Below are 24,950 nucleotides of genomic sequence, written 5' to 3' on the forward strand. Positions count from 1 at the left end.
AGCCCCGGGGGCCTATTTTTCCACGAAGCTTCCGTAAGTCCGAAGACGAAACGAAGAGGGGCCACGGGGTGGCCAAACCCTAGGGCGGCGCGGCCCCACCCCCTGGCCGCGCCGGCTGTGGTTTGGGCCCCCGTGCCGCCTCTTGACTTGCCCTTCCGCCTACTTAAAGCCTCCGTGACGAAACCCCCAGTACCGAGAGCCACGATACGGAAAACCTTCCAGAGACGCCGCCAACGCCGATCCCATCTCGGGGGATCCAGGAGATCGCCTCCGGCACCCTGCCGGAGAGGGGAATCATCTCCCGGAGGACTCTACGCCGCCATGGTCGCCTCCGGTGTGATGTGTGAGTAGTCTACCCCTGGACTATGGGTCCATAGCAGTAGCTAGATGGTTGTCTTCTCCCCATTGTGCTATCATTGTCGGATCTTGTGAGCTGCCTAACATGATCAAGATCATCTATCTGTAATTCTATATGTTGCGTTTGTTGGGATCCGATGAATAGAGAATACTTGTTATGTTGATTATCAAAGTTATATCTACGTGTTGTTTATGATCTTGCATGCTCTCCGTTACTAGTAGATGCTCTGGCCAAGTAGATGCTTGTAACTCCAAGAGGGAGTACTTATGCTCGATAGTGGGTTCATGCACATTGACACACAGGACAAGTGACAGAAAGTTCTAAGGTTGTGTTGTGCTGTTGCCACTAGGGATAAAACATTGATGCTATGTCTAAGGATGTAGTTGTTGATTACATTACGCACCATACTTAATGCAATTGTCTGTTGCTTTGCAACTTAATACTGGAGGGGTTCGGATGATAACCTGAAGGTGGACTTTTTAGGCATAGATGCAGTTGGATGGCGGTCTATGTACTTTGTCGTAATGCCCAATTAAATCTCACTATACTCATCATGATATGTATGTGCATGGTCATGCTCTCTTTATTTGTCAATTACCCAACTGTAATTTGTTCACCCAACATGCTGTTTATCTTATGGGAGAGACACCTCTAGTGAACTGTGGACCCCGGTCCAATTCTCTTTACTGAAATACAATCTACTGCAATACTTGTTCTACTGTTTTCTGCAAACAATCATCTTCCACACAATACGGTTAATCCTTTGTTACAGCAAGCCGGTGAGATTGACAACCTCACTGTTTCGTTGGGGCAAAGTACTTTGGTTGTGTTGTGCAGGTTCCACGTTGGCGCCGGAATCCCTGGTGTTGCGCCGCACTACATCCCGCCGCCATCAACCTTCAACGTGCTTCTTGACTCCTACTGGTTCGATAAACCTTGGTTTCTTACTGAGGGAAACTTGCTGCTGTACGCATCACACCTTCCACTTGGGGTTCCCAACGAGCGTGTGCTTTACGCGTCATCAAGCTAAATTTCTGGCGCCGTTGCCGGGGACCTGAAGAAAAGTTACACCACAAAGATTTCTATCTCCCACGTCAACTGCACGCCAGCAGCTAAATTTCTGGCGCCGTTGCCGGGGAGATCAAGACACACTGCAAGGGGAGTCTCCACTTCTCAATCTCTTTACTTTGTTTTTGTCTTGCTTAGTTTTATTTACTACTTTGTTTGCTGCACTAAATCAAAATACAAAAAAATTAGTTGCTAGTTTTACTTTACTTGCTATCTTGTTTGCTATATCAAAAACACACAAAAATTAGTTTACTTGCATTTACTTTATCTAGTTTGCTTTATTTACTGTCTTGCACTCTATATTAAAAATACAAAAAAATTAGTTACTTTTGTTACCATGTCTAGCTCTGAACCTGTTACTTCTTCGCCTGAAGAATTAGTCTTCACTTTTAAACAAGGGGATGAGGAGAGTTTTAAGGATGCTTGGTCTAGAATTTTTACTTCTTATCGTAAAACTGAACCTCAAATGACTCTAAGTTTGCTCCTTAGTAATTTTTATTTTGGTCTTATGGCTCGCTATAGATATGCTTTGGATACTTTAGTGGGAGGAGATTTCCTTCATTGCAATGGGGATCAAGCTTTTAATGCCATAAAGAAGTTGGTTGCATCACATGATTCAGCTAATAACTTTGATTCAGCCCTCACTAGCATATATAGTAGATTAAACAATCTCGAGATAAGTACATCTCGCTTGGATGATAACTATTGCCACGTTCGTAATCGTCTTGAACAAGTTTTAGTGAATTCTAAACTCTCATTGTGGGATCCTGCTGTTAAAATTGTTATCGGTGATCGAACTCTCCATGCCTACTGTGATATTATGTATGAATTTTGCCTTATGCCTGAAAGTATTTATAAATCTTTGAAACTTTGGGGAGTTGATGAAGGAGGAGAAGAAATAACTCTCATTGATAACTCTACTATAATTCCTAAAGGAATAGCCGCAGGTGTGCATACAACCATTCTTGGAAGGACAATATCCATTGATTATCTTGTTATTGAAACAGGAAAACTCACACTCGGAAGATCCCTGCTGAAACTATTGGGAGCAGTCATTGATGTTGGAGAAGGCACTCTGAAATTCACCTCTATACCAGGGGGAAATCATATATTTCCTAAACCCAAGGGAAAGAAAAACAATAAGAAAGGTAAGGGTAAAGCCCAAGGTAAGGTTGACACACCATCTCTCGATAATACTTGATGCACACTTTCTGCGCCTAGCTGAAAGGCGTTAAAGAAAAGCGCTTATGGGAGACAACCCATGTTTTTACCTACAGTACTTTGTTTTTATTTTGTGTCTTGGAAGTTGTTTACTACTGTAGCAACCTCTCCTTATCTTAGTTTTGTGTTTTGTTGTGCCAAGTTAAGCCGTTGATAGAAAAGTAAGTACTAGATTTGGATTACTGCGCAGTTCCAGATTTCTTTGCTGTCACGAATCTGGGTCCACCTCCCTGTAGGTAGCTCAGAAAATTAAGCCAATTTACGTGCATGATCCTCAGATATGTACGCAACTTTCATTCAGTTTGAGCATTTTCATTTGAGCAAGTCTGGTGCCATTTTAAAATTCGTCAATACGAACTGTTCTGTTTTGACAGATTCTGCCTTTTATTTCGCATTGCCTCTTTTGCTATGTTGGATGAATTTCTTTGATCCACTAATGTCCAGTAGCATTATGCAATGTCCAGAAGTGTTAAGAATGATTGTGTCACCTCTGAATATGTTAATTTTTATTGTGCACTAACCCTCTAATGAGTTGTTTCGAGTTTGGTGTGGAGGAAGTTTTCAAGGATCAAGAGAGGAGTATGATGCAACATGATCAAGGAGAGTGAAAGCTCTAAGCTTGGGGATGCCCCGGTGGTTCACCCCTGCATATATTAAGAAGACTCAAGCGTCTAAGCTTGGGGATGCCCAAGGCATCCCCTTCTTCATCGACAATATTATCAGGTTCCTCCCCTGAAACTATATTTTTATTCCATCACATCTTATGTGCTTTTTCTTGGAGCGTCGGTTTGTTTTTGTTTTTTGTTTTGTTTGAATAAAATGGATCCTAGCATTCAATTTATGGGAGAGAGACACTCTCCGCTGTAGCATATGGACAAGTATGTCCTTGGTTTCTACTCATAGTATTCATGGCGAAGTTTCTCCTTCGTTAAATTGTTATATGGTTGGAATTGGAAAATGATACATGTAGTAATTGCTATAAATGTCTTGGGTAATGTGATACTTGGCAATTGTTGTGCTCATGATTAAGCTCTTGCATCATATGCTTTGCACCCATTAATGAAGAAATACATAGAGCATGCTAAAATTTGGTTTGCATATTTGGTTTCTCTAAGGTCTAGATAATTTCTAGTATTGAGTTTGAACAACAAGGAAGACGGTGTAGAGTCTTATAATGTTTTCAATATGTCTTTTATGTAAGTTTTGCTGCACCGGTTCATCCTTGTGTTTGTTTCAAATAAGCCTTGCTAGCCTAAACCTTGTATCGAGAGGGAATACTTCTCATGCATCCAAAATACTTGAGCCAACCACTATGCCATTTGTGTCCACCATACCTACCTACTACATGGTATTTTCCGCCATTCCAAAGTAAATTGCTTGAGTGCTACCTTTAAAATTCCATCATTCACCTTTGCAATATATAGCTCATGGGACAAATAGCTTAAAAACTATTGTGGTATTGAATATGTAATTATGCACTTTATCTCTTATTAAGTTGCTTGTTGTGCGATAACCATGTTCACTGGGGACGCCATCAACTATTCATTGTTGAATTTCATGTGAGTTGCTATGCATGTCCGTCTTGTCTGAAGTAAGAGAGATCTACCACCTTATGGTTAAGCATGCATAATGTTAGAGAAGAACATTGGGCCGCTAACTAAAGCCATGATCCATGGTGGAAGTTTCAGTTTTGGACATATATCCTCAATCTCAAATGAGAAAATTATTAATTGTTGTTACATGCTTATGCATAAAAGAGGAGTCCATTATCTGTTGTCTATGTTGTCCCGGTATGGATGTCTAAGTTGAAGAATAATCAATAGCGAGAAATCCAATGCGAGCTTTCTCCTTAGACCTTTGTACAGGCGGCATAGAGGTACCCCTTTGTGACACTTGGTAAAAACATGTGCATTGTGATGATCCGGTAGTCCAAGCTAATTAGGACAAGGTGCGGGCACTATTAGTACACTATGCATGAGGCTTGCAACTTATAAGATATAATTTACATGATGCATATGCTTTATTACTACCATTGACAAAATTGTTTCATGTTTTCAAAATCAAAGCTCTAGCACAAATATAGCAATCGATGCTTTTCCTCTATGGAGGACCATTCTTTTACTTTCAATGTTGAGTCAGTTCACCTATTTCTCTCCACCTCAAGAAGCAAACACTTGTGTGAACTGTGCATTGATTCCTACATACTTTCTTATTGCACTTATTATATTACTCTATGTTGACAATATCCATGAGATATACATGTTACAAGTTGAAAGAAATCGCTGAAACTTAATCTTCTTTTGTGTTGCTTCAATGCTTTTACTTTGAATTATTGCTTTATGAGTTAACTCTTATGCAAGACTTATTGATGCTTGTCTTGAAGTGCTATTCATGAAAAGTCTTTGCTATATGATTCACTTGTTTACTCATGTCATATACATTGTTTTGATCGCTGCATTCACTACATATGCTTTACAAATAGTATGATCAAGATTATGATGGCATGTCACTCCAGAAATTATCTGTGTTATCGTTTTACCTGCTCGGGACGAGCAGAACTAAGCTTGGGGATGCTGATACGTCTCCGACGTATCGATAATTTCTTATGTTCCATGCCACATTATTGATGATATCTACATGTTTTATGCACACTTTTTGTCATATTCGTGCATTTTCTGGAACTAACCTATTAACAAGATGCCGAAGTGCCGATTCTTTTTCTGCTGTTTTTGGTTTCAGAAATCCTAGTAAGGAAATATTCTCGGAATTGGACGAAATCAAAGCCCAGGGGCCTATTTTTCCACGAAGCTTCCAGAAGTCCGAAGACGAAACGAAGAGGGGCCACGGGGTGGCCAAACCCTAGGGCGGCGCGGCCCCACCCCGGGCCGCGCCGGCCTGTGGTTTGGGCCCCCCGTGCCGCCTCTTGACTTGCCCTTCCGCCTACTTAAAGCCTCCGTGACGAAACCCCCGGTGCAGGAGCCACGATACGGAAAACCTTCCGAGAGACGCCGCCAACGCCGATCCCATCTCGGGGATCCAGAGATCGCCTCCGGCACCCTGCCGGAGAGGGGAATCATCTCCCGGAGGACTCTACGCCGCCATGGTCGCCTCCGGTGTGATGTGTGAGTAGTCTACCCCTGGACTATGGGTCCATAGCAGTAGCTAGATGGTTGTCTTCTCCCCATTGTGCTATCATTGTCGGATCTTGTGAGCTGCCTAACATGATCAAGATCATCTATCTCGTAATTCTATATGTTGCGTTTGTTGGGATCCGATGAATAGAGAATACTTGTTATGTTGATTATCAAAGTTATATCTACGTGTTGTTTATGATCTTGCATGCTCTCCGTTACTAGTAGATGCTCTGGCCAAGTAGATGCTTGTAACTCCAAGAGGGAGTACTTATGCTCGATAGTGGGTTCATGCCTGCATTGACACACAGGACGATGTGAGAAAGTTCTAAGGTTGTGTTGTGCTGTTGCCACTAGGGATAAAACCTTGATGCTATGTCTAAGGATGTAGTTGTTGATTACATTACGCACCATACTTAATGCAATTGTCTGTTGCTTTGCAACTTAATACTGGAGGGGGTTCGGATGATAACCTGAAGGTGGACTTTTTAGGCATAGACGCAGTTGGATGGCGGTCTATGTACTTTGTCGTAATGCCCAATTAAATCTCACTATACTCATCATGATATGTATGTGCATGGTCATGCTCTCTTTATTTGTCAATTGCCCAACTGTAATTTGTTCACCCAACATGCTGTTTATCTTATGGGAGAGACACCTCTAGTGAACTGTGGACCCCGGTCCAATTCTCTTTACTGAAATACAATCTACTGCAATACTTGTTCTACTGTTTTCTGCAAACAATCATCTTCCACACAATACGGTTAATCCTTTGTTACAGCAAGCCGGTGAGATTGACAACCTCACTGTTTCGTTGGGGCAAAGTACTTTGGTTGTGTTGTGCAGGTTCCACGTTGGCGCCGGAATCCCTGGTGTTGCGCCGCACTACATCCCGCCGCCATCAACCTTCAACGTGCTTCTTGACTCCTACTGGTTCGATAAACCTTGGTTTCTTACTGAGAGAAACTTGCTGCTGTACGCATCACACCTTCCACTTGGGGTTCCCAACGAGCGTGTGCTTTACGCGTCATCAAGCTAAATTTCTGGCGCCGTTGCCGGGGACCTGAAGAAAAGTTACACCACAAAGATTTCTATCTCCCACGTCAACTGCACGCCAGCAGCAAGCTATACCATTTGCGTAAAACTGAAACAGGGAACATCAGTAACTATTGCTTTTTTTTAGATCAACAGGGGTTTCCCCAGCTCCATTTTCTCATTGAAAAAGAAGCCAATTTTACAGGAAAGGAAAAACTCAAAACAAGGTTTTGCAGAGAGGGAAAGAGGCATTCGTTTTGCTGGGGAAGTAGCTGCCATCCCAGCTAGTTCCAAAATACCAGCAAAACAAGAATGCCAATCACCTCGCACTGAACGACAAAAGGCAATAAAAACGTCTAGTTTGATTACAACTCAGGGAAACAAACACTATGCTGGCTTGGAGAGTTCTCCTGCTCCCGACACTTTTCCTGGTACCTCTTTCCCTCTTTTTTTCACCCTGGGGGCTTTTTCTCATTTTTGATGCTTCGATCAAGTAACCACGTGAATCTTGTGAGATTCATCAGGGTTGTCCAGGAGGTAGGTTAGTATCGCCCTCCCTTCATAGCTCAAATTCCAGGTGGAGATCCAGTCGAAGGAGGGGCACTTTACCCCCCTGGGAGGCAAAGTGGAGCTTTTAAACTGGCCAACAACAGGTCCATGAACTGAGCATTTCTTCCAGATTCAAGCTCCTTGAAAGGTTTCTTCCAATCTCGAAGGAGAAAGTAAACAACTCGCCACACCTGTTTTACATTAATCCATGTAGTCTTGCTAAACACAACATTATTATTCCTATTAAGCCATAAACCCCACAGAACAGCAGAAGAAGCAACATTAAAATGCATGAATTTCTTATTACAAAGCCATTTGGAAGCAATGGATTCAAAATTGCTAACATGCACATTAAAGACTTCTTCAAACAAGTCCCAAAGGGATCTAGCAACAACACACTCAAACATAAGGTGGTGTACTGTCTCAAATTCAGTACACATCTCACAATTCATGGGTTTTGGGATACCTCTAGCTCTCAGATTATCTTTAGTCATGATTTTATTCTGAGAGAACAGCCATAGGAAGACCTGGATCCTAGGAGGGATTCTAAGCTTCCACACAATAGGTAAATAAATTGGGATGATCCCCCTGAATTGATAATAGCATACAGAGAGCCAGAAGAGTATACCCCAGAGGAATTATATTGCCAAATGAGTTGGTCCTCATCCTGGGAAAACGAAATAGGACTAGCAATCTCTAACAGCTCATACCACTGATTCATCGTATCATCAGTAAAAGTTCTTCTAAAATTACCTCTAATCTCATGTCCATCCTAGATTTCAAAAATGGTTTTGTTTTGTTGGTTAGAAACAAAATACAAATCCCAAAACTGAGTCGCTAAGGTAGAATTGCCAAACCAAATATCTTCCCAAAACTTTATGGATTTACCATTACCCACCTGCCATTTATACCTAAACTTTACTGCCTTAGAGGCCCACATAACTCCCTTCCACAAGGTGGAAGGCTGGAGATCATGACACGACAAAATGGTAGGGATTTTTTGTGTTATATTTAGCATCTAAAACTATCCTCCACAGAGCCCCCTCACTCTGGATATATCTCTTAATCCAAGAACCAATCAGACAGATATTTAAATCTTGTAAGTTTGGTATTCCCAGGCCTCCAAAATCCTTTTTCATACAAATAGAAGGCCAATTTGCCAGGTGTATCTTATGATTGCCTTCTTCATCATTCCACATGAAGTTGGCCATCTGTGTATCTATTCAATGCAAAGCCCATTTAGGGAATTTAAAAAAGGAAAGTAAATAGATGGGGATACTAGCTAGACAAGCTTGGATAAGAATTCTCTTGGCAGCAGAGGATAGAAGTTTCCCTCTCCATCCAGTGATTCTTTTGAGAATATTATCAATGAGAGGTTGCAAATCTTCTCTCCTTAATCTATCATGATGCAGAGGTATACCTAGATATTTAATAGGGAATCTCCCCATGACACACTGAAAATATCTAGAAAGGGTTGTGTTTCTACCACATCCATATTGATGGGGATAAGTTCACTTTTATGAAAATTCACTCTCATTCCATAAATTTGTTCAAAACAGGTAAGGATCCACCTTAGGTTTAGAGCAACTCTAGGATCATTTTTAAGAAAACCACAAGGTATCATCGGCATATTGGAGGCTGACAATCCCTCCAGGTAAGAAATTAGGGCAAAGACCACTAATCAAATCTCCTTCAGTTTCTTTCACTAGCATCCTAGAAAAAACATTTACAATGCAGTTGAATAAGAGAGGGGCAATGGGGTCCCCATGTCTCAAACCTTTCCCAGTTAAGAAGAAATCCCCCTCAGTATCATTCACTTTTACTCCCACAGATCCTCCCTAAGTAATCTGTCTAATAAAACGAATGAAAGTGGGGTTGAACCCTCTAAGTTCTACGACTTCATAGAGAAAATCCAAGTTAACGTTGTCATAGGTTTTTTCATAATCAAGCTTTAGTACTAAGCCTTTGTCTTTATTTTTATGCACTTCATGAATGACCTCATAAGCAGTTACTACAGTTCCTAGAATAAACCTTCCTCTAATAAAACCATATTGGTGATAAGAGATGAGCCTATCAATGATTTTAGCTAATCTATTAGTTAAGACTTTAGTGAACATTTTAAAGGAGCAGTTTAGTGAGCTAATAGGTGTAAACTTTTTCATAGATCTTGCCTCATTTTATTTAGGGATGAGGGTAATCATAGCAAAATTTAGTCTATACAGATCTAAGTCATCTCTAAACCAAGCATTAAACATATTGATCAAGTCATATTTAACAACATCCCAGAATTTCTGGTAAAACATAAAAGATAAACCATCAGCATAAGGGCATCTCCAGCGACGCGACGCATTTTAATGTCCGCGAGCGTCCGTTTGTGTCGCGCTGCGGACGCAAAAATGACCGTTTTTGTCCGCGCGTCCGTTTGCGTCTGGGGTCTGCTCCAGCGGGTCGACGCATTTAATATTTTTTTCCTTTCTTCCCTCTTCTCCATTTAAACATAGTTTCAAATATAACATTTTAAAACATGATTTTACACAAACTAACACATAGTTAGGCACATGGTTTACACAAACTAACACATAGTTTGAACCATGATTGACACAAATATAAAATTTTAAAAAATAGAAGCCAGTTGTGTTGATTCCGTATGTTCGCTGCCAAGGAAGAACATTCGAGGGCACACCCAATCACCCAAACTGGAAAATCCAGCGGGAGGAGATGGTGCCCTTGTTGGTTCTACCGAGGAAGAACAGACAGAGACCTTCACTACTGGCTTCGTCTGGCCTATAGCCAGATTCGCTGCAAAGAAAGAACACTCGACGTTCCAACTATCGGTGTCGGAGCCGGAGTCGTTGGTGTGGTAGTGCCTGCGGTAGGCTGTGTCGTCGAACACCTTGACGATCATCTCGCCGTCCCCCTCGTAGAGGAAGGTGAGCTGGCAGCCGGGCTCGAGGTCGAGGTCACGGGCGAACTTGTCCCACCCCGTGTGCAGGTACATCTTGCCCTGCCCGTCGAACAGGACCTTCATGGTCCAGCGGCAGAAGTTGCAGCTGGCCTCCCGTAGCTGCAAGTGCGCCGGCTCGACGCCGTCGACGAACTCGGCGAACTTGTCCGGTAGCCGCTTGATGGCGAGTGGGTAGTCGTCGATGCGGAGGAGGAACTCGAAGCAGCGCTCCTCCATCGAGGACGAGGAGGGCGCAGGCGACGGCGAGCGTGGGGCCGTAGCTGCTCCACCACGGCAGCCCCTGCCCCGGCCACGGGGGCGCCCAGGGCCTCGGCCTCGACCGCCTCGCCGGCCACCAGGACCGGCCATGGACTTCCTCGCGGGCTTGGCTGCGTCGCAGGAACACCTAGGCGGCGCTACGGTCGAGCTTTGCGGCGGCTAGCTAGGGTTTCTTTGGAGGAGTGGATGAGGAAGAAGAACGTGCGCCCCCTTTATATAGGCCGACGGCATGCGGTGGCCGCGGGACGCGTGGCGTCGCCATTAACCTGGTTGGCGGAGGTGGGCGGCCGCTCGGCAGCCGAGGCATCGTCGCCATTAGGGCGCAGTGTGCCGAAGCGATGCAGCGATGCAGCTTTGCAGTCGCTGGCGCGTTTGAGAAGACGCATCGACGCAGGGTCGCTGCCAGGCGGGCCAGCCGAAACGCCCGCCAGACACGAGCGGACGTTTCCGGACGTCCGTCGAGACGCAAACCTGGCGCATATTTGGGCCTGGTTTGCGTCTCCGCGGACGGCCCGGTCACTTTACGTTGCCCATTTAAAACTTTGAAACATGATTTTTGCACATTTCAAATTAAAGGGCTACATGTAGCTCGGCCTCCGTTTAGCCACTCTCATGGCATGGATTTATTTAACCTAAATGGTTGTTTGCTGGACATTTAACTTGTGGCTTCTAGAAAAACTTTCAAACTCGTATGAACCATTGGGGTCACCCTATTTTGGTTGGCTTATTTGAGTAACTTGACTTAGTAATTTATAGCCCAAGATGGAACAAAATAACGAAGACACGTTCGTTTGTTTGGCTACTTCAGTTAGGCCACACCATTTAAAATGGCTGGACTCAACAAAGTGGCGGGCCGAGGATGACGGCACACCCCGACCAGCTTCATTGTTAGAGTAGCTACACCGGGCAGCAATGTCCAATGAAGCAACGGTGAAGCCTGGTTGCCGTCTTTGTGCTCCAGGCCATGGCCCCGGTATCCTGGGGCCTAGATCCAACCCTGCTCAACGATGTCAGGTCTGTGAAAAAAATTCTCAGACCTCTAGGTAAAAAATATACAGCTAGGTTACCCCATTTTAGATGGATCGTGTACTTCAATTAAACCAACCAAAGTGACGTGACCAAGAGGACTGTCATTTAGGTCGAAGAATTCACCGGCGTGTATGCACCGTACATGCATGCATGCGTGTGCGTTGATGTGGCAGCACGTGACAGATGGCGGGAGGCGAGTGGGCATAACAAGTGTACATGCATTGCTGATTTGATGGTCTAGATTGGCGTCAAGTGCTTGGCCTGGCCTGAAACTCCTTCTGCCCAGCTGCCAAGCTCCTACATGTATGTTACTAGGAGTAGTATGAACTACGGTCCTGTCGAGCACGCACTGAAATATTCTTGTCCGCAAGTGTTCGTCGATGAGCACGTAGAGATATCTTAAGGGATCTATATAGCACCCTAGCAAGAGTATACTCAAGTGTCAAGGCCGAACTTGCTAGCTGTATACTCCGTTGGATATTCGGCAGCGGACATGCATGTATGTCCTGACGGTGCAACGTGTAATGAATGCCAGACGCCAATAATATCGTAGTATCGTTTAAAAGGAACTTAGTTAATAACTAAACAAGTACAGCATGTGTCGAGGAACCATTAGGCAAAAACCCTAGCATGTCCACACCTTGTCGAGTCTCTGCTACATCCTACATACATATACCACTGTCGTACCGTGTCGTCTGTTTGCACGCATATAATTAACAACAATTAGCTGAATGTGCGTACAATGCCACAAGCTTAACAAATTATCATCATGACACAAAAATTCAGTCAAGCTCTGAGGTTGGGTGGTTAGGAGGGTGGTTGTACCCCCAGCCCACCAGAGTTCAAATCCCAGATTTGACATCTGTGTGTCTCATAAAGGCAGAATATTCATTCAGTGGGAGGCGACGTTCCCGTCGACAGCGAGGCGCCTGTGGTGACTTCGTCAATTTCAAGATTCAATCCGCCGGCTCAGTCTTCCGAAGGTGCTCATAGGGGTAGGGTGTGCGTGTGTGCGTTCATAGGGGTGAGTGTATGCGCGTGTATGTGAGCGTCTGCGTTTGTACTGTGTTTCTCAAAAAAAAAAAAAACGTGCCGCTCCAGTTCTTCTCCCATGCGTCGTTGTTACCCTATATAGTATACATGTTTGGCAAAAACCCTAGCTCACGAGTATACAGTGCTTCTCCCATGCGTCGTTGCTAGCACTGATTATTATACTTATATATAGCTTACTTATATATAGCTGGATGGGTTTGCTGGCTTCTCAGCCATTTGCCTACTGTTCATGCTACATAAACAGTACCATGTAAAAATTGCTACATGAACATTTATTAAAAAACTGCACCATTTGTTGACTCTTATATTTTTAGCAAATACTAATGTTATTTTCTACGGTGTGTTTGGAAAAATATTGTTACTTTACAAACGCTCTATCATCTTTTATTTGGGATAATGCTACAACCTTCTAATATGGTAACTTCGGAAAATATACTTAGGCTATCTTTGAAAAAATATATTTGCTCCACTATCTGTCGTTTAAAGTACTGCTATCTTTTACCCAAGAAAAATACTACCGCCTTCTTCTAAAAATATTAGAAAAAATATACTTACGCTACCTTTTGAAAAATATAGTCACTCCACCGTCCTCTTTCTTTTTCAGCTGGGAGACACACTCTATTCTTCGGTCTTTTTCAATCGAGAGAAATACTACGACCTTCTTCTGTAGCCACTCCGACAAAAACAATCGGTCGTCTGATGTCTCTTTAGCTAGGAAAATAATACTTCCTTTTTTACGTTATCTCCTAGGATAATATAGTTACCCGCCGCCTCTTTCAGCCGGAAAAAATACTACTGCTTTCTTATGTACCAAGTCCGGAAATAAAAGTACTTACCATTTCCTGCCTATTTTTACATGGGAAAATACTACTACTACTACCTTCTACCTCCTAGGAAAAATATAGTTACTCCACTGTTTGTCGCCTATACTACTGAGACAATTTCTTACTTCTTTTACCCGAGGAAATACTACCGTATTTTTCTGTGGCACCATAGGAAAATATAGTTACTTCACCGTTCTTCAGCTATGCTAATGCCATCTTTTACCTGTGAAAATACTATTACACCGTTCATCGCCTCTTCGCGTTGGGAAAATACTATTCCCTTTTATGACGGTATAATTAAAAGGAGTAGGTACTCCACCCCACAATGTAGTGCTACTGCCATACTATTTTCGTTTTTCCCGCCGCCTCACGATCGCCTTGTGATTTTTGTCCAAACTACACTCTTTTTTTAATCGCATCACGATCAACATATGGGTGCGGGAAAATAAATCCGAACCTTGGCGCTATAATAGCACTTCTACATTATTTTAACATTACCACCACAAAATCACTTCTAGAGTACTTCATTACCCCGAATATTGTGGTAATTCTACAATAGTTTACCCACCAATATAATAGCCAAGGGCGCGGCGGTGCCGCCGCGCATACCTTCCTAGTTCAAATTAATGATACACTACCTCTGGTCTGTTTTAATTGGCGCGGTTATATGTAGTACGTGCTCACGATCCTTCACAACTCCACGTCAATTTAATCAGACCGGAGGAAGTATTAGTTAGGATTAATAATTTATTAAAGGATAAATCTATCTTTTTCATACATTACCTAGTTTCCCTTGGACCCAACTCTGCCTAAACTATATATTATCCACTGAGCATAATACGGCTACACCCGAACATATGTTATATTTCCTCCGTCCCATGAAACATGTTTAAGGTTTGTTAAAATTTAAATGTACGTACTACTATTTAGTGTCTAGATATATCTAAATTTTGATAAACCTTTGACATGTTCGGTGGATGGAGGGTTAGTTTAGTGCTGGCATTATTAGTTAATTTGTCGAGGAACCATTAGGCCAAAACCCTAGCATGTCCATACCTTGTCGAGTCTCTCTGCTACACACATACCGCTGTCGTCCATACCGTGTCGACTCTCTGCTGCACACATGGTAGTATAATATTATTTAGGGAACCATAAAGTATACATGTTTGGCAAATGCAACTAGATTTGACTTGACTTGCGTGTGCATCTGCCCGGAATATTCACTCACGCGGCAAGGTCAGCAATTACGCCCAAAAAAATACTTAAGTCGTCGTCGTTTCTCGTGAGTGACTCCCGAGAAAAGCATATCAATGCATAAGTAAAGGACAGTACTGGGCGTCCCCCGGGGGATTTGATTTCCCAGCCCCCGGGTCCCCATGCTGACACGTGTCCTTTTTGCTGCCGGGTAGCAAAAAAAATCCCGCTTTTGCTTCAGTGTAGCAAAAAACGGTTCACCTATGAAATAAAAGAAAACGTTGAGCTCGCCGGAACACCACCGGAGACTCGCCGGAGACCTCGCCGGAGACCTCGTAGCAAAAATAAGTGTGCTATTGTAGCAAAAATGATTATCGTTGGTTACATCGATGGGGAACTCGCCGGGGAACTCACCGGAGACCTCGCCGGAGACTCACCGAAGACCTCGCTGGAGACCTCGTAGCAAAAATATTTTGCAATTGTAGCAACATAGCAAAAAAAAAGGTAGCAAAAAAATAATTCCTATGTTGCAAATCCACGAAACATATGGCCGCAAAATCCCCAAAAAACACAATCCCGCACGTAGCAACACATAACACCATTGGAAGCAACCCCGACCACAGTTGGTAGCATCGCCATGTGTCGTTTGCAGCACCCCACACCATCGACCAATGTAGCAACGTCGCCAACCTATAGTAGCACCATCGTCGACCTAGGGTAGCACCGTGAGTCTTCATACGTAGCATCACATGAAAAAGAAAAAAAAGAGATGGACGTCGTCATCAATGAAAAGCCATGGCCACCGTGCTCTTCCTACGCGTTTGTTGACGTCCCTAGCCGCACGCAGGGAAGGCGGAGCTCGGTGTGGGCGGCTGCAAGAGGAGGGGATTGAGGGAGGAGGCATCCACATGCAGGGGAGGTGGGCGGCCGCGCGTAGGGAGGCGGAGCTCGGCGTGGTGTGCGACAAAGACGCACGAGCTGTGGGCGAGGCCGTTCTCCGCGTGGGCGCCGACGAGGACGCGGCGGCGCGACTGTAGAAGGAGGAGGTCAGGGGAGGCGGCGAACCCGCGCATGGGGCGGAGCTCGGCGTGGGGGCGACGAAGACGCACAAGCTGCAGGGGAGGCCCAGCACGGCTTGGGCGCCGTCGAGGACGCGACGGCGCAAATGCAGAAGGTGGAGGTCAAGGGAGGCGACAGCCGGACGCAGAGAAGCGGAGCTCGACGTGGAGGGAGACGGCGGCGCGCAAGCTGCGGCGGAGCCGGCCGGAGACGGCGCCGCGCAAGCTACGGCGGAGCCGGCCGGAGATGGCGCCACGGCGGTAGCAGTGCGATTTGGGGAGGAGATAAGGTTGGGGACGTTGAAAACGTGGGTGGGGTCCACGCACGTGAAGCTGTCGCTGGGAATTCACGTCCGTGCGATCGGTCTCATCTAACGGCCCCGCACCCGGAGGTTGCGCCGCGCCCGATCCCCCGGGGGAGGACAATCATTTTCCATAAGTAAACCACAACTTTCGACCTACACACTAGCTACTACTCCGATTACAAAACGAAACGGCACAGGCTAGAAGCCTCTAAACTACTCCAAGTATGCAAGAGGGTTGGCACACAACGAGAGAAGTGAGCAAGGCATGCACGCTAGCTGCATAGCTAGGCCGGTGTACAGCCGGTGGACTATTCAGTCAGGAGCTAGTGACACTAAACAAACAAGACATCAGTAACCAATGCCTAAGTTTGTGTCCAGCAAAGAGATCCAGTTCGGTCGTTAACGACTCCCTAGAGTAGAAGCATGCAAAGGACCTCTAAACAATATAGCAAGGTTGGACTATTCAGAGGCTATCCAACTAAGCATCACTAATCAATGTGTACATTTGCGTCAATCAGACATCCATGTACTTTTTGGACCCCCCCCCCCCCCCCCCCTTCCTCTTCTCCTTTCCATATGTCTTTGCATGCTTGCATTAATCTATGCCGGATGAACACAATTTTTCTTACAAAAAGCAAGCATGCTGCATGCATCAGCTAGGAAAGATGCAAGGCCACCTGTCTCTGGTTGGAAAGCAGCTAGGAAACCTCGCAAAGAGTCAAAAGGACTTGTGTCGATGCAAACCAAGAAGCAACCACACGTCCTTCTTGACACACGGACTAGTCAAGTTAATTAGTTTTTATCTCTTGTTAAACCATGGTTACTTGACTAACTTGGTCGATCGATCTACACTCCACATTTGACTCCACACTTGTGCGCGTAATTTTACCTTTTTTTTAGGATCACTTGTACATTATACTCTTAGTTAATTCAGATACCTACCTACCTACTAGATGGCATCACTTTTTTGCTAAAAAAAATATGTTGCTTGTGGCCGTGTTGTTTGCTCAAAGCTCTTGACCGTTGAACAGGGCTTACTTAAATTACATATAAACCAAGTTCAATTAGCGCGGGTTTCTAACTAAACTGGCCAAACGCTGATAGCTCAGCATGCACGTCACAGCCAAGTTCCTCAATGATATGTAGCCACAAATGTCCAAGAAATATCCTTATCATTCCTCTCACTATGTGTAACTATCGGGGTTCTTTTTGGAGCAAATATAAACAAGTGAAGTTTGTTCTTTAGTTGTGCTAATTATGAGAGTGACTGCTTGAAAACGACTGAGTGAAGCATATTAACTACAATCCCCACTAGCAATTAACTGATGGAGTCATGGAGCCAAGCCAAGAAGTAGCACACCGCGACACTAATTAAACACAACCAATGTACCTAAAAGTCCTCTTGGCCATTGGATAGTTTGGGGTCGTTAGCTAGTGTGCACTCTAGTGAGTAAAAAAAGTTACTGTAACAGAGAAGCAAGAATCTCATATTAAATCTATAAGATTGTATGGTTTTGATATGATTTCACATCAAACGGTAGCAAAAAACCATAAAATTAAGTAATCACAACACCAAATGAAATTTATCTAGTTTAATTAATAGAGAAGAGGGAGGGAAAGAGAAGAAGGATTGGACCTTGCTAAATATGATGTGGTTCTGTTTCTATGTATGTCCAGCTATGACTCGGAAAGGTACGGAATTAATTTTGCAGTGCAGCCAAAACCGATATTTAGACACGTCTACGTGACATCAACGGAAGGCATTCATATATATAGTCCACATCAAGGTATCCATCCAACAGTAAAGAACAAAAATTCTCTTTTTGAACAAAAGCACATGCTAATAAATGATGCATGAATGCATCTTCCAGTATGCACATAATTCAGAAATTAACATTATGTATGATAATTATATTTCTTTTGTACCTTTACCCTGGTACAGAATAATAGCATACACACACTCTGAATAGAAGAATTGCACGGTTTATTAATTTTAAACCATAGTATTTACAAAGTGAATCTACTTCATGCCAAAAATATACATGCAATTATATGCATAATTTGTACTCTCCATTTGATATGCAGGTGACATTGTAGATATTAAGACTGTGTTGAATATCTATCTTTAACCATTTTTTGCACATATAAGTTCACAGAAATTATGTATTTTAGTATAAAAAGGTTTTGCATGAACAATCTAACGATACTATTTCAACTTATAAAGTAAATTAATTCTTAGGTAAAATAAATTTAATTGCATGCTTTCTAGAAGTCGATATTTATAAACAAAGGGAGTATAGGTCACAATGTGAAAAGAAATCAGAAATTCTACATGCTTATAATTCACTCCATTTTGAAATTAATACATTACGACTTGGACATGATTTCTTCTGCAACATTTGATCAATCTCAACATTTTCTTCATATACAAATAGCACGTGTAAGTTAGAGAAGTCTCTGTATGGTTTATAACGCCATTTATTTTAGAAGAATGATGTAATTATGAATGGTATCATGCAAGGCATGAATTTTTACCTGAGCAAACCATATTTTTGATAAGTTCATATTTTTACTAAATATTCCATTATTACATCAATGAATCCACAATCTTTTCTTACTTATTCCACGGTAATATAGAGAAGACAAAAAAAACATAGTGTACATGGAGCATATCTCTTAAGTATCTTAACATTTGATATTTTATGCTCCTAAATTTATGGTGTATTTATAATTGAACAATAAATATGTTATTGTGATAAGACATATTGTACAAGGGGGAAATTGCCTTATTTTTTTCATACCGGGAGAACATCTCCTAGTAGTTAAGAGAAGACAAGAAAAAAAATGTGTTTCTCTCTCTCTCTCTCTCTCTCTCTCCCTCTCTCTCTCTCTCTCTCTCTCTCTCTCTCTCTCTCTCTCTCTCTCTCTCTCTCTTTTAACTCATCATCATTCTATCTGACATCTAAGATGGTATGGGCAAGTTTTTAGGCCGCTAGTCTATTAATTAATTTGATCATACGAAGGGTGCTGCAACCGATCACATATCCAGAACTACTTGGCATGGAATATATGTTTGGATGCCCTAGAATCAGATTGGTTCTGCCCTATCTATCCTAGTTTGCATCGCCTTACTGTATGCAATAATCTAAGTTGAAAGATTTAATTAACAATAATAAAAGTGAGCTTCGCTTACACATTTTGATCAGAATCTTATAGTACTTGTTTAAACGAGGCTGGTATGTTAACTACTCCTTTAAAAAAGTACTACGTTAGTAGTACAAGATTAGTTAGCTTAAGGTTGATTGTGCCTTTGTTAACTGTGCCCAACATCGTTGTCTGACTAGGTAGGACAAGTTATTAGTACTAGTAATCACGGAGCCATGGTCTCACTGGCCACAAATCAGGCACCATTTCTCTACATCAATTCAAACTTCGGTTGGGGGGGGGAAGATGTGTGAAACTAAGTAAACCATACGGAAATCCACACTGGTGGAAAAAGGTCCATTAGTCGCGGTTCGCAACCTCCATTAATACCGGTTGCGCAACCGGGATTAAATATGCGGGACTAAAGCCCCCCCCCCCCCCCCCCCCCCTAGTCGCGGTTGCTTACGAACCGCGACTAAAGGCCCGTGGAAAACACATTTTGAAGTGTAAAAAACATTTGAAAATAGTCTCGTGTGTACATCTACATATTCTTTACATCGTTGCATATAAGGTTTGTGGAAAAAAAAAATTACGATATGCGTAAAAAAGATTTTTTTTTTTGTGCCACAAAATGACTATTCACGAGATATTTTTGTCCTTTTAACTACCACACTATATATGTTATTTACCACAAAAAATGTCAAGATATATGTGAAAGACACAAACATGTAATTTCTTACATGAACATAATTTTTTTTAAAAAAAATCTTAAACATTTTAGAATATTTTTTTCATAATGGGAGCGCTTGCTCCTACGAGACAAAATGGCAAATCCCTAAACATAACCTATATACTTCTTCCTTCGAAAATTGGAAATTTTTGTTTATTATGATTTCATAATAAGCCACTTACTTCTTCACATACCAAATTCCCACTGTTACCCATGAATGGATGTCATTGATGATGCGAGGGGATAGGGAAACAACAGAAAACCGATTCAGCCGCTGATCAAAAAGAGAGTGCAAAGTTTGGACGAGAGACGTACGTTATTTTTTCGGAAGAAAGGGAGCATTAACAATCTTTTATGTTTTACAATTAGTTGTTTGTAACTCGTAGAAACAAGCTAGGTAGTTTTAGGGGTTAATCATACGAGGATGCATCTTTTACACAAGATACACTAACCGTTGGAAGGTAATGTCTCGAGTAAAATATTTCATGATATGTAAAAGACACAAACATGTACATTCTTACAAAAACATATTTTTGGAAAATGTTTTAAACATTTAAAATGTGTTTTCCGTGATAGTAGCATCAGCCCACTCCTTTGAAACAACACGGCACGTTCCTAAACATGACCATATATACCTGTATGCTCCTTCCTTTGGTAATATGTATATTAGCTTTATGATTTTGTGATAAGCAGCCTTAACTTTTTTTGCCATCCCAATCTCCAGTTGTTAGCCATGCATGCATGGCTTTGATGATGGTAGGGGGTATAGATACACTGGTGAACCGAAGCAGGCGAAGATAAAAAAGGATAACGTTATACGAAGTTCCATCTTTTACTGGAGACATTACCTGTTACCTGGCGGAAGGTAACGTCTCCGGTAAAATATTTTAGGCTATGTAGAAGACGCAAAAATGTACATTCTTACAAAACCATATTCCTGGGAAAAATAAAATTTCAAAATATCCATAATGGGGGGCATGTGCTGAGACAAAACGGCCGGCTCCCTAAACATGACCATATATACCTATATACTCTTTTCTTCAAAAATAGGCATGCTAGTTTTTATGATTTCGTAATAAGCCCCAACAAAATTTCAATCTCGATTTCCCGTGCCTGAATGGCTTTGGTGATGGGATTGGATATAGGGATACAACAAAAAACAATGCAATGACCAATGAAAAAGGGTAGCTTAAAGATTGTGTTAATGTTTGAATTTCATATATGAGGAAAGTCCTAGTATCCATGTAAAAAATGGGACGTACACATATTTTTTCTGGAAGAGGGAGTACTAATAATGTTTTATGAGTTATTTTTTTTGTGAAAAATTAATTAATTTATAACTCTTGTGCCTATTATAAAACTTTTGTGCCTTTATCTCTTTTGCCCACTAGAGCTTATTCAGAACAGGGGCACGTCCGTGGGTAAATGATTTTACCGGGGTACTTCTTGTATATCTTCACATAATTTGCATATTTTTCTTCTAAATAAACAATTTCTATCAGTGCACAGACCAGAGGCTTCCCTCCGTTTCGAAAAAAAAAAGATACTTGGTAACATCTCCAGTAAAATAGCGCGAAACAAAATTATAGAACAATGAAATGTCAATAGAGAAGAGAGTACAAAGTGGGCGTGAGAGTAGCCAAATTCAGGTAGTATTAAATGGTCGCCATTTTTTTTTTCTCGCCCTCCTTTGCATATCTTCGATGGCACCTTATTTTTTCTCTGCCGCCCCACACATCTCACCTTATATAAATGGCGCCACGCCCTTCTCACCGGAGAAGAAGAAGCAGCACCGAGTTCCAGTAGTAGCATAAGCTAGCTAGACAATTGAGCAGTGACAAGCAAGCAAGAGAGAGCTGTAGCTTGTTTAAGATGGTAGAGAAGGTGGGTGTGGAGAGGATCGCGATGCCCGTCACGGTGAGGGAGCTTGACATGGAGAGGGACCTGCCGGCGGTGGAGGAGCTCGAGCGACAGTGCCAGGTCGGCATCTCCGGCGACCAGGGATCCGCAGCGGCCGACAGCGCGAAGAAGAGCAAGAAGAAGAAGAGGGAGTGCATGTCGCTGTGCGTCGAGCAGATCGGCGACCCGCTGGCCCGTGTCCGTCACGCCCCGGAGCATGTCATGCTGGTAAATAATAAGAAACTTAATTAGTCCTACCAAGTGAAGCTAACGTGAACCAGCAAACAAAATAATTAGCACTCTAGGCTTATCATGTTTCATGTGTTGGATCGATGATCCAATAGATTAATGCAGACATTCCTTACTACCGCTAATGATTGTGCGTGTAATTTGCTTGTGATCGATGTGCATGCAACTTAAACTGAAATTAGTATGTAATTAATGGATTTATTATATATCTTTGTGTAGGTTGCTGAGTGCGGGGAGAAGATGGTCGGGGTCATCAAGGCCTGCACCAAGATGGTGAGCCGAGGAAGCACCAGCAGCAGCAAGAACACCTCGTCGTCGTCGTCGTCGTCGCCGTCGTCGGTCTCGCCTACACAGCAGCAACCGTACGTGAAGGTCGCCTTTCTTCTCGGCCTGAGGGTTTCTCCCTACCACAGGTACGGCAATTCACTTTTTTTCCTCATTTTGACACGACCATGGCGACACGCACGCACAATGCGCAGCCTAAATGCCATTTCTTCCCTTCCCTGCTTGCTTCCAAATGTGCTTTCTCCTCTCGCCTAATCACCACCGGTAAAGATTCTTCTTCGGGCAATGGCGAGCTGACGCGTTCTTTTTTGCTTTTCTTGGCAGGCGTCTGGGCATCGGGACGACGCTGGTGCGGGCGGCGGAAGAGTGGTCGCGGGCGCACGGGGCTGCGCACGCGACCATGGCGACGACGGTGTCCAACAAGGCGTCGCTGGCGCTCTTCGCCGGCCGGTTCGGCTACGCGCCGTTCCGCCGGCCGGTGCTCCTGGGGCGCCCCGTGCACGCGCGCCGTCTGCCGCTCAAGCGCCACCACCGCGTGTTCCAGCTGCAGCCGGCGCTCGCCGCGGCCGCCTACGCGCGCCTGCTCCCGCCGCAGGACACTGAGTTCCTTCCCGCCGACATGCCGGCGCTCCTCGCCCACAAGCTCACGCTCGGCACCTTCGTCGCCATCGAGGGCTCCGACCACCACACGGCCACCACCGGCGCCGCAACCACCGACGCGGAGCAGCCGTCGTTCGCCGTGCTCAGCGTGTGGGACTCCACCCGCTCGCTCAGCATGCGCGTGGGCGGCGCGCCAGCGCTGCTCCGGCACTCCCTCGCCGCGGTCCGTGCGCTGGACCGCGCCGCGCCGTGGATGCGCGTGCCCTCCGTGCCGGACATCTTCCGTCCCTTCGGCGCCTACCTCCTCTACGGCGTCCGCATGTCCGGGCCGGCGGGCCCCGCCCTGCTCCGCACGCTATGCCGCCACGCGCACAACGTGGCGCGCAAGAACCCCGCCTGCGCCGTCGTGGCCGCAGACCTCGCCCCCGGCGACCTCGCCGCCGCCGCTGTCCCAAGCTGGCGCCGCTTCTCCTGCGACGAGGACGTCTGGTGCATCAAGAATCTCAGCGATGGCAATGCTGACCCCTCCGACGACGACGACTGGGCGGCGCCTGCTCCGCCGGGTAGTGTGCTTTTCGTGGACCCCCGCGAGTTCTGAGTTCTGACGTCGCCATTGCAATGCCATTGCCATGCACGGCGGCGCAGGCAGGAGTAGGCAGAGGCTAAAGCCGCCATCACCTCGTCTCTGCCCAATTTTGACGGAAATGTACACAACACTTGGTACTGCAGCGGCAATTACCTGCCTTGCCACTTGCTGTATCAACTCCCCCAATTTTAGTACTAGAAAAAACATCGCCATTAGCTTAACTTTAGTTTGCTCCTGAAGTGAGAAACCGCAATGCATTACAACCTACCTAGTTTATGAAGTCAGGAGTCAATCAGTATTTGTTCATCTCTGAATCCCAGCCCCCAAAAAAAAAAAATTCCAAATGCATTTCGCATACTTTTTTTGGGTTTAATGTGAAGTTTATGCTCTTGCCATATTCTTGGAGCAGATGCAAGTAAGCGATAAGAATTCGTAAACAGCTCGCGATGAGCCAATAAGAAGAACTATCTTGCATATATAAGAACAATGCTGCCTTGCATAGTTGCCCTAGTAATCGGCAAGAAATAGAGAATCCATTTATTTAGTACTCATGTTGTTATTTACAGTTGGAGAAAAACAGGATACGGCAGAAGATTAGTGATACTTGCTCAGTTAACATATGAATGTCGACCCCTCAAAATGATAACCCCAGCTCTTGTAGTTTCAGTGGTTTTGGTTTTAACAATCACATTAAGTATATGAAAAGTCATACTATATGAGAGGGGTAAGATATCTAAATTAGTGTTGAAAATATAATATTTTCCTAGTTATGATCTGTCTGTTAGGTTATTAAGCAATTTCCGAGTGAATTTAAGTACCGAGATCAACATAACATAACCAGTAGCAAATTTAACCCCATGCATTAGACTAAACACACTTAGCATATCTGCATATTGAGCAAGTACTAGTGCAAGCAAAGAGAGGAGAAGTGCATATGTTGGTCCTTGGAAGGCCACCATGGCAAGATCTTTGTTATTGATGTCGGCTAGGGTGTTGTTGTTGTAAGCCGGCGAGGACGATCTCGAACGGAGATGAGCCGAGACGCTCCCAAAAAAAAATTATCAACCATCTCCCGGTCCAGGATCTCGGCGGACGGGGTTTTGGAGGCATGCTCTCCAGGATAACCATGCACGCAATCTCTGAGATGTGGAAACCTAGAGTGGCGCAAGAATAGAAACTTGGTTGCAAGAGGAGACATAAGGGACTGGAGAACTCTAGATCGCTTATGTCTGTCGTCTCTTGTGTATAGCATTGGAGAAAAGGCCCCGATCGAACCGTCACATGGGGTAAGATAGGGACACGCGTCGAACATATCCAACTGAACATACCCAACTCAGTTGGTGCACCAAGTAAAAGATTCAGTCTTCCACAAAACAAGTTTCTAACTCAAACTCGACGCGCGAGCGTTC

General features: G+C 43.9%; 1 protein-coding gene across 1 annotated transcript; it reads left to right on the forward strand.

Annotated features, from left to right (window-relative positions):
* Positions 1-21,715: 21,715 nt before the first annotated feature.
* Positions 21,716-23,817, forward strand: LOC127317608 (acetyl transferase GW6a). The gene is made up of 3 exons (XM_051348174.2): positions 21,716-22,049; positions 22,290-22,483; positions 22,680-23,817. The coding sequence occupies exons 1-3, from the start codon at positions 21,795-21,797 to the stop codon at positions 23,551-23,553; spliced, it is 1,323 nt and encodes a 440-aa protein (XP_051204134.1). The 5' UTR covers positions 21,716-21,794; the 3' UTR covers positions 23,554-23,817.
* Positions 23,818-24,950: the final 1,133 nt, after the last annotated feature.

The sequence above is a fragment of the Lolium perenne genome, chromosome 7 (genome assembly GCF_019359855.2).
Source record: "Lolium perenne isolate Kyuss_39 chromosome 7, Kyuss_2.0, whole genome shotgun sequence".
In the NCBI taxonomy this organism is placed as follows: Eukaryota; Viridiplantae; Streptophyta; class Magnoliopsida; order Poales; family Poaceae; genus Lolium; species Lolium perenne.

Excerpts from the sequence above, each read along its gene's own strand:
- LOC127317608 (XM_051348174.2), top strand. The coding sequence starts at position 21,795 with ATGGTAGAGAAGGTGGGTGTGGAGAGGATCGCGATGCCCGTCACGGTG. Across the intron at positions 22,050-22,289 it reads CCCCGGAGCATGTCATGCTG|GTTGCTGAGTGCGGGGAGAA; the intron begins GTAAATAATAAG and ends ATCTTTGTGTAG. Across the intron at positions 22,484-22,679 it reads AGGGTTTCTCCCTACCACAG|GCGTCTGGGCATCGGGACGA; the intron begins GTACGGCAATTC and ends TTTTCTTGGCAG.